We start from the raw sequence: 10,804 nt of genomic DNA, 5'->3' as shown, positions 1-10,804 counted from the left end.
CCAAAGATCTTTGGCTACCTCCCTATCAGGAAAGGAGGGGTCTCATACAGGGTTCTGTCTTTTCTATACACAGGAAAATGTCCACTTGCCAAAGTAGCATTCTGCAAACTGTAAGAACATGCTGGCCAGACAAGCAAGAGAACAACTATGAACAGGATCCAAAATGTCAATTACCAGCTTACAGAATCTTGCTATCTTGGAAAAACTGGAGAAAATTGTTTAAAGCTCGATAAAATTAAACCCATATTTGAATGCTTAGGCAAACTACACTTAAAAAATGATTCTTCCACCCCAAGAACTGGTTCCTCGCAATTGATTCTATCCCTGCTTTCTGTCCCACTGCCTTGAGGAGACCTGGGCTGGCAGGGCTGTGATTCTAGGCAGTGTATCATGCAGAGGGGCTAACAAGGCTGAATTATCGATTCACTCTGCACCACAGCAGGGGCTCGGTGTGATGGGTATGGGTCGCATTTCACTCAGGGATGCACATACTGGCCCAGGTGAGCGTTCAAAAAAAAAGTGGCAAGAAACAACCGTACTTTGCTGGACATCTGGGTTAGTAAAATAACTGGCCGAGCCATATGGAATTTCTAACTTTTGCATATAAAAATAGTTTGGTGTCAGGAATTTTATGTGGCTCAATCCATCAGTTGAGTATTACTCTGAAGACATTTGAATTTAGATATCAAAAGTCAGACAAAGCTGGATATGGTGGTATATGCCTGTGATCCTAGCACTCTGGGAGGCTGAGGCAGGATTGTAAAGTGGAGCTTACCCTGGGCAACTTGGTGAGATCCTTTTTCAGAGTAACAAAGGGATAGGGACATAGTGCAGTGTGAAGCCCTGGGTTCAACCCTCAGTACTACTCCCTTGACCAAAGTTACACTGAGGATATTAAAATGTTTCTATTGCAAATGAAGCAATGCCCACTTTGGAGGGAATAATGAGGCCTAGACTACAGCCAAAGCTGTGACCCAGAGGGCAATGGGAACTGGAGTTTGATAGGTTCGGGCCTAAGTACAGACTGTTAAATTGTCATGTCCCTGATTCAACATAGCTGAATCCCCAAAACAACAGCCTAGCTTCCCAATGTCCACTTCTTCCTTCTTCACCATCCCAGATCCGATATCTTTCCTGCGCACACAATGAGCCCTATCAGCTCCTTACGCATCACTGAACCTGCCCCTCAAACTCTGCCCCCAGCAAAAGTCTGTGAAGTCTCAGCCTTCCTGTCTCAGGTCAGAGGGTCCCCCACCTCCCTTCCCTTGATCCTCTCTGTGTCCTCCTCAGTGGCAATAAGGGCGTTTCCCTCTCTTTCTTTTACTTCTGCTTCTCTGCTGTGCCAAAAAACCTGACACAGTTGTCACTGGACTCTGCCAGCTTTGGGATGGTACATGAATCCTTCATCTTTCCCCAGCCTGCTCCTTGGAACTCTGACTTCCAGGGATGAGAATGTTACTCCTCTGATAGGGAACTAGTATCTTGAATTTACAAAGAATTTTTTAAAAACAATCACCCCCCAAGGGCCCAATCAAAATGGGCAACAGAAAAACAGATACTTCTTAGAAGCACAAATGGCCAATAAATACATGAAATAAAAGTCCATCATCTCTGCCCATCATAGAAGTATGGATTAAAACAAAATTGATGCTCCATCTTACTCCAGAAAGAATGGCTCTCATCAAGAATTGTACAAGCAAGGGGCTGGTGAGATGGCTCAGTGGTCTAAAGCACCTACTTAGAACAAGCTTAAGCTAAGCAAAGCACAGGGACCGTGGTTCAATCCCCCAGCACCACATGCCAGCCAGCCCCACCCCTGGTGGGCTGAGCTGGCCACACACACACACACACACACACACACACACACAAAATAAATACATACATAAATATTAAAAAAAATTGTACAAGCAAGAAAACAAACATAAATGCTGGTGAGGCTGCAGGTTTGTTGGTAGGAATGTAAACTGGTAAATTATAAACCACTATAAAAATAGGAACCAGTGAGAAGATTCTTCAAAAAACCGCCCCACAAAGATAGAAAATTCATTTGGTGCACCTACTCCCCTTCTATGTATCTTCCTGAAATAGTTAAAGGGATCATATTGTAGTGATGAATGCCTGTTTATAGCTGCACATTTCATAATAACTAGATCTTCAAAGAAGCCTATATATCTATCCATCAACAGATGAACAGATAAAGAAAATGTGGTATTTACACACAATGAAGTACTACTTGGTCATAAAGAAAGACAAAATTAAGTCATTTGTAAGAAAATGGGTAACTCTGAGACCACAGTGTGAAGTGACATAAGTCAGACACACAAGCTCAGATATCACATGGTTTCTCTAATAGGAGAAGCTCAAAATATAAATAAAGAGCAAAATAAAAAACACAAAGCAGGGAGATAGATCATGTGCAAATGGGGATGAAATCCAGAGACAGGGAGGTGGGAGGGAGATAAGGGGATGGAATGAAAAAAAAAAGATATATTAAGTGCATGTAATATCATGTAACTCTGTTGTGTCCCAAATTTTCTGATCAAGGAGATTATGGGGCCACAGAGGAAAGTGATTGATGATGTAGAGTGTGCCTAAGGAGACTCACCTAGAGAGAAAACATTCTCTCAGGCTTTCACAGAGGGCAAATTGGTCAAGCAATGACCGCGACTCATCCACATGGCTGACACAAAGAATCTACAAACTGCGGTACAGGGTTTCAGGATAAATCCTCAAGGGATCTGACTGACCTTATCAGATACAAAAGCTGCATTTTTAAAAAAAAATTTATTTATTTATGTGTGTGTGTGTGTGTGTGTGTGTGTGTGTGTGTGGCCAGCTCAGCCCACCAGGGGGCGGGGCTGGCTGGCATGTGGTGCTGGGGTATTGAACTGTGGTCCCTGTGCTTTGCTAAGCTTGTTCTAAGTAGGTGCTTTAGACCACTGAGCCATCTCACCAGCCCCTGCATTTGTTGTTATATAGGTCTTGCTCTATCTTGGTCTTAACCATCCAGCAGAAAAGTATAAAAACGAAATATAAAAAGTAAACCCATATTAATATGCTGAGCTATAAAAGGCTCAAGTCAACAAATTCTGACATTGCCAGTCCTACGGATAAGCCACTACTATTATGGGCTACTGAACTATATTGGAATATTTTGCTGAATTCACCCACCTATAATATTTAAATGACATTGGAATACTCTTCTCTGACAAAACAAAACAGGGGTATAGAAATGAAGGACCATTTTTTATCTGTATACTCAAAATAGCTGGGATAGATATACAGCTTCTTTCTCTTAATTCAATGAATAGAAAGATTAGTACTAACAGTGTTTGTGGACAGGATATCATGTCTGCATCTTGTACTATGAATAACTACTATGAAGACAATATGCAATGTATTAATGTATAGAAAGATTAGTACTAGTAGTGTTTGTGGACAAGATATCATGTCTGCATCTTGTACTATGAATAACTACTATGAAGACAACAATATGCAATGTATTAATTATTGAAACTGTCCTACTAATCGGTTTTGAAGCTGTCTTATTGCTATTTGCTTCTCAAATTATTTTTTAAAAAAGATACATTAAGTACAGGTACCTACTTACAATGAATGTAAACATATTCTGCATAAAACATGTACTAATAAATTATGAAAAATGATGTCACAAGGGGTGGGACATCCTGGAACCAAATAGCACAAAACAAGGTTCTTCTCTTCAGGGTTTCCCATATCATATGCAAATGCCCAGCACACATCCCCAACAACTCCCCTATGCATGTACACAACATCTTCCAATTGCCCTGACTCAAATTTACTTTTCATCTCATCCCTGTACTTTCATATATGAGTGCTACCTGGGTAAATTGTTACAGTCTGGGTTCTGGATCCCTGGAGCAGGGAGTTTAACAATCATCCAGATGATACTATGCTGCTGGGCCATGGGCCACGTTTTGAGTAGTAGTGCCCTCAGTGGCTCTGCACCTCCCTGGAGCCAACACGAGGCACCAAGGTAGACCTGGATCTGCACAGGAAGGCAGGTGGGTCCCAGCAGCCGGAGAGAAGGAAGTGCCTTGGCCTCACCTCCATGAACTCTGCGCTGGAGCCCACATGCTGCCGGAAGCACAGGAGGAAGTTCTCCTCTGTTGGCAGGATCTGCGCCAGCTGGGGGACACAGAGAACACAAGGCTTAGGAGGGACATCAGGGAGCAGAGAGGACTTTCCTGCAGAGAGGACGAAAAGGGCCAGTGGAGAGGCAGTGTGGAAGGCACATTTTGCCATCTACTGGGAGAAAGGGCTGGCAGCAGTCTAATGTGGAAAGAGAAGCCACTCAGGGAAGTGCTTCCAGTTACCCCAACCCTATCATAAGGGCAGCTGGATGGAGAGAAAGTGATGTGCCTTTTTTTTTTTTTTTTTTTTTTTTACGGCTTTGGTATTGTTGTTGTTTTGGTGGAGCTGGGGATTGAACTCATTCCCTTGCGCTTGCCAGGGAAGCACTTATTCTACTGAGCCACCTCCCCAGCTGTGATGTGCCTTTAAATGCAAGCACCCAGATTCAGAAGAACACTCAGTAGATGATTTTATGTATCTAAAACTCTAAAATGTAAAAATGAATCTAGGTATGATTGGTAGATTCTGGGGTGAAATGGGCTGTCCTAGGCAGGAAGAACATTTTGGGATGAGAGTATGGCTGTACCTTGATTAGGACAGTGATTTCATGGTCTAAAATCAAAGCGTAGAGAATTTTGCATTGTAAATAGATGCAGTTTATTATATGCAAATTCATACCTCTGCAATTTGGTTCCAAAGAAATGCAAGTCCCAAATGTAGCAAACACTGTTACCTGCTCACTCAGTTGACCAAGTATTTAATACACATGTATCTATACGTAAGCATGAGTCCATGTGTATATGCACATATAGGCCTATATGTAACTATGTACAAATTATAGGCAATATATAAATCATATATTTATGTTTGTAAATTACCTGTGTCAATTGTGCATATAATTTTTGTGTACTTTTGCCTTTGAGGCAGTTGCTATATGGCGTAGGCTGGCCTTGAACTCAGGATCTTCCTGCCTCTGGCTCCTGAGTGCTGGGATTATAAGCATATATCACTGTGCTGAGTTTATAATTTTGCCTTTAGAGTCCTTCAGGTGGGGCATGAACTGTCCTGATTACCAGTTTCTTCTCTCTCTCCTGCCTTAAGCTGGGTTCATCATGTGTCCGTAATACCTACTGGACCTTGAGGGCAGGCCCCATTCCTCTAGCTTTCTCTTTTCTTTGGTCCCCACCTATCTTTGGTCCGCCCAAGCAGTGGTGTGGGGGATCTTTCAGGCCACCCCTCCTTGAGGCCCCTGGAGACTTGTTGCCCAGGAGAGGTACAGGGGACAGAGAGCCCTTTTTCACTAGCCCCTGGCCAGCAACAAGCGCTCACCTCTGCCATCTCGATCTTCCCATCTGAGTTCTTGTCATACTTCTGCATGAACTCTTTCATCTTCTCCCCAAGGTTGTCACTCTTTGACACCTGTAGGAAGGGAAAAGGGCTGTCTTTGGCCACATCCCATAGGCGTCATATGCCTCAGTGCAGCAGTGTTAGGAATAATCTGTCATTGACATGCAGCACAGACCCAGGTGAAGCCCATGCTCTGGGGGATCAGGACTGTGTCACTTTTCTCATTGCGACCCAGTCCAATTGAGTCATCTCTTCTTCATGACTTTGTCTCTTCATTTTCAAAGGGAAGCATAACCCACAGGCGTGCCTGGTACTATGTGATCAAACATTCCCCTTGGCCTTTGGGATGGATTCCCCCACAGCTCCATGAGAAGGGTCTGCACTTATTCCCACCACACAGGTGAGAAGGGAGCTCCTAGCATTTTAAGGCGACAGCGTGGAATAGAACCCAACTTACTCAGGTGTCCCCAAGACAGTTTCCAAGCATTCTACCACAGCTGCGAATTGTTGCTTTCTTCTTTTAAGCCTACCAATTCCATAACATTTCTTACTCTGATTTTTTTTTTGTTTTTTTGAGACAAGATCTCACTATATATTTACAGCTCAGACTAGCCTTGAACTTGGTCGGCATCCTCCTGCCTCAGGGTGCTGGGATGACAGACATATGGTACCACACCTGGGATTGTTACTGTGCCTGATGGAATGTGAGGATGACATCAGCATCACATAGCTGAGGAATGATTAAAGAGTTCACTCAATTATTCTGACAATAGGGAGGCAAAGAACTTAAAAGTTCCACTAAGCTCATTGTTTCTTCTCTTAAATACAAGACTCTGAAGTTCTCCAACCTTCCCTTGCTTTGAGATGCTGCTGATGCATTAGTTGCATTAGGGAGCATCTCCTATCCCTAATCAATGGTGACTCCACCCCATATGGGCCTCTGGTTGGGGGTTACAATTCCTAGGGCTGGGCTAACAAAAGTTCTAAGAGTCTTGAATCCTTTCCACCACTTTTTCACTTTTGGAACCGGTCTCAATTTGCCAATCTTAACTTGTTGATCAATGTTTATTTTTATTAACAAATGTGCATAGAATAAGCTGTCATTTATCACAAATAGGGTCAATCTAGTTCAGTTTTATCATGGTCCCTGTGAGATTAGGGGCCTCTCCATTCTTGCAGAGTGTAAGATAAAGTGACTTTTCAGGAGGTCACTCAGTAAAGTGGGGCCAGAATTCAAACTCCTGGCTCCTGCTCCCAAGGCCAGTATCTTTCTTTTTCTTTTTAAAATTTTTTTAAAATTATTTATTTATTTATTTTTACATTTATTTATTGTGTGTGTGTGTGTGGCCAGCTCAGTCCACCAGGGGGCGGGGCTGGCTGGCATGTGGTGCTGGGGGATTGAACCGCGGTCCCCGTGCTTTGCTAAGCTTGTTCTAAGTAGGTGCTTTAGACCACTGAGCCATCTCTCCAACCCCAAGGCCAGTATCTTTCTACCCCATAGCAGCTGCCCTAAGACCCAGCCCTGGATGATAGTAGTTGAGATTGTGGTGGACAGACTTGAAAATCACCCTGGAGTCATGCTGGGGAAGAAGGGAATGACTCAAAGAACTTTACATTTAAAGCACTTCATTAAAACACATTCCATGATCCCAGAATCAATTTAAGCCCTCACTGTCCTAGTAATGGGGGCAGGGGCCAGGGCTATGATGAGGGTACTGTTGATAAACAAATGCATGAATCACCGTCGGTCCTCCTAAGCCCAGGGCTTTGATCTCTTTCTCACTGGGATGTTCTGCTGAGAGGTTTGACCCAGAGCTTATGATGGACTCATGACTCATCCCTCTAACTGCTTCCAGAAGAGCTGCTAATAAGCAGTGCACGGGCCTGCAGACCCACAGTGGGGCACAGGGCACCCAAAGGCCCCAAGGGAGCTGCTGGGGAGAGCATGTTCCACGTCCCTGAACCAGCCGTGGGAATCACAGCAGACCAGCTCCAATCACCGTAGCTTTTCAATATTCCACACATCTCCCTCCAGAAGGCTTCAGCAAATTCACTGGAACCAGGTTGGTACCAAAAGAAACAACATTCCTGTCACTAAGGGGCGAGGATGTGATCTTGTGTCACATTGGGCTAGCTCAGAAGTTTGCAACATCTCTACACACAAGGGCAGCCATCAGCAAAATCCTCCATTTTCTTCCAGGTCCTCGGTGAGGATTCCAGTCTTAGTTGGTCTAGAACAGTGATTTTCTAGGGAGAATGATTCTGGCCCCATCTCCCATCCAGGAGACACTTGGTAACTGTGAGACATTTTTGATGCTCAGAACTTGAAGGATAGTGTGGCTGCAAGCCACAGGTGGATACAAGGGTGCTACAAAACTTCCCACAATGCACAGAGTAGCTTCTCACAACAAAAATTTATCTGGCCCCAAATATCAATAGTAGTAGAGGCTGAGAAGCTCTAGTCTAGAATGCAGGTACTTGAGGCCTCCTGGGCATCCAATCTTGAGTCTTAAGCCATCTAAAGCATCTTAGGGAGGCAGTAGACTCTGTCCTTAGGAAAAGCAATTTTTATATTGCACATGGATACACAGAAATATACATGTGCAGTTTTGAGAGGTTTATTAACCCGGTGCTTACACCCCTCAATCCCAGACATCCGGGAATATTAAGTTAACCTGCTTTTGGGGAGTATTCTGTTTTATCTTAATCCTTACAGGTAAAAGAAAAACTTTAAATGTCAAGATCAGAGACCCCAGGTCTATTGGCTGGATGCATAACAGGACAAAGTTTTAAGGTCATATAGGTCAGGGTGACAGAAACCCCCACTATGGCAGAGGGGGTGTGGGCTTACCATGCCAGAGCCTTTTCTTGCCTTCTCCAATTCTTGGAAAAAGTTTTCCAGCTCTTTACCTTCTATGTACCCATTGCCTGTAAAATTAATAAATAAAAGTTAAGCTCAGAGCAAAATAGTAAGACCAGTGGGGGTGAGAAGTGGGAAAGTGGGGGGCTCCATGGAGGACATCTCCCTGCTGGCCCCTGAGCAGGTGTGCTGGCAGGCAGCATTAGGAAATGGGTCGAGGCCTTAAGGCACTAACATTTTATAGTGGCAGTCCCAGGGCACCAGCAGAGAAGAGCGCAGTGAAGGGAAATTATTTAACCCATCTCATCCACAGAATGGGTTCCTATAATCAAATGAGATTCTGTGTGGAAATGTCACGGTCCTTTCTGAGCACACCATGGTATTCTTTTTTTTAAATTTTTTATTTATTTGTGTGTGTGTGTGTGTGTGTGTGTGTGTGTGGCCAGCTCAGCCCACCAGGGGGGCGGGGCTGGCTGGCATGTGGTGCTGGGGGATCGAACCGCCGTCCCTGTGCTTTGCTAAGCTTGCTCTAAGTAGGTGCTTTAGACCACTGAGCCATCTCACCAGCCTCCTCACCATGGTATTCTTAAAAAATCAAATCCCCACAACCTGTGAATGCGAGGGAAGGAAGTTGGGAAGAAGTGTGATCCTCAGAGCCGGTTCCCAAGGTCAAAGCTTGGCTTACTAGATGATCACAGGAATAGTGAGAGGTCCTTCGAGCTACTGCACCTTGAGCCCAGGTAGACCAGATGCCGGGGCTGGGCTGAGTCCTCAACCAAGGTCTCGGGTCTGGGCCGTGCTGGGTGAGGGACTTGGGGGAGGGAAATCAGATCCCGCCAAGGCGATGCTCCCCAGGCTTTGGCGCCTATAGAGTCTCCTGGGGGATCTTTAGCAGTGAGGCTGTCTGGCTCCCACCTCCAGACATTCTGCTGTAATTGGCTTGGGGTGTGAGCTAAGGATCATGATTTATTTTATTTTTATTTTATTTTTTATAGAATCCAAGTGATTTTCATGTACAACAAAGTTAGAAAACCACTGGCCTGAAGTCCACTTCCATATCTGATCTAAATCAGGTGCGCAAGGCTCCCATGGTGGGGGGGTTCACTGTGAACAGGAAAGGGTTTCCTGTTCTTTCTCTAAGGGGTGAACGTTTTCTTCCAATGAATGCAGTTATAGACGTAACAGGAAAAAAGGAGCGCTTATCCTGGCTTGAGGGTGAGCTGTGGCGCGAGGCTCTCCCAGCCTCTTCTCCCAGCACACTCTGATAATGTAACCGAGAGTCCCCCTGTAGTGGAGAAGACTCCCTCAAGAGAATTACATGACATAAACGATGCCTTTTTTTGTCTGCAGGGAAAGAGCAGCTGTTGTAATGCAAGGGGCGAGACACTGGAGTCTCCTTGTTTCCTAGGATGGCGTGGTGGTCATTGTTGGGGGGTGTTCTTCATAGCTTCTTGGGAGAACTGGAATTGCACATGATTCCACAGTCCCGGAGGCTGCTGGCTGCGAGGTGGTGGAGCGAGGATGCGGACAGAGAGAGGCAGAGAGGCGGCCATGCAGCTGCCGCTGGCAGTGCTGGAGGTGGCTTTTCTCTCCCTGGTCACTCCCTGCAGTCATCTGGCCGTTTTCCCCTGGCTGAGCTGCAGTTTCCTTTTGACTGAGAAGGCGAAGTCGTGTCCTTCTCCTGGAGGCTTTCTCGAGTCAGGCAGGGAAGTGGAAGGCTGAGCTCCGCTCTGGGTCCATCTGCGGCTTTCAGAAACCCGAGGCTGGGGGAGGAGGCGTGCGCAGGGGCTCGGAGCGCGCGCCATGAGCATGTGCCGGGGTTCAGTGAGGCAGAAGCCACAGGGTCTGGGCCCCCAGCCAGGCTGGGCAGATGCTTGGGTGAGCATGTGGGTATCTGTTTCCTGAGTGTATTAAGAAGTGGGTGAAAGAAATTGGAAGGACAGCACCATAGAGCAACACAGCAGCCTTCAAAGGGCAGATCCATCCGCTCTCAGTAGCGCCCCCTGGCGGCCCTTGTGTTGGACCCCAGCCCCTTACTGGCTGTGGGGCGCTGCTGATCTCCTTCCGCACCTTCACCATTGTTAAGGGGACCAGCAAAACGACTGGCTCTTTTCGCTAAGGCACCAAAGCCTGGTTCTTTTACTTCTCACATGCAGAGTATGGACATCAACTCTGAAGTGCAGCTTCTCCTATCAAATGGGGACAGTGGTAGTGTCCTCCTCCTGTGGTTGCTGTGAAGATTCAGCGAGATGATCATAACCCATCTGAAATACTTGCCTTGAAAATGCCAGTGAACCTGGCATGGTGACACAGGTCATCTCAGCTACTCCAGAGGCCAAGACAAGAAGATCACACGGTGAAGGCTAGCCTGGGAAATTTAGGGAGACCCCATCTCAAGATAAAATTTTAAAAGGGCTGGGAGTGTAGCTTACAATAGAGCACCCCTAGGTTTAATCCCCAATATCACAAAAAAAAAAAAAAAAA

At 45.5% G+C, this 10,804-nt stretch overlaps 1 protein-coding gene across 1 annotated transcript in view; it reads right to left on the bottom strand.

The window, feature by feature from the left end:
* Positions 1-10,804, bottom strand: part of Calb2 (calbindin 2) — a 30,845-nt gene that overhangs the window by 9,889 nt on the left and 10,152 nt on the right. The window contains exons 2-4 of the mRNA XM_012513512.2: positions 8,312-8,388; positions 5,443-5,532; positions 4,087-4,167 (exon numbers count right to left, since the gene is read on the bottom strand). Of these exons, the coding sequence (XP_012368966.1) occupies positions 4,087-4,167; positions 5,443-5,532; positions 8,312-8,388 (248 nt within the window). The remainder of the gene's footprint in view (positions 1-4,086; positions 4,168-5,442; positions 5,533-8,311; positions 8,389-10,804) is intronic.

Source organism: Octodon degus, unplaced genomic scaffold (assembly GCF_000260255.1).
Source record: "Octodon degus isolate 3935 unplaced genomic scaffold, OctDeg1.0 scaffold00011, whole genome shotgun sequence".
Classification (NCBI taxonomy): domain Eukaryota; kingdom Metazoa; phylum Chordata; class Mammalia; order Rodentia; family Octodontidae; genus Octodon; species Octodon degus.
This window is presented reverse-complemented; position numbering and strand designations above follow the sequence as displayed.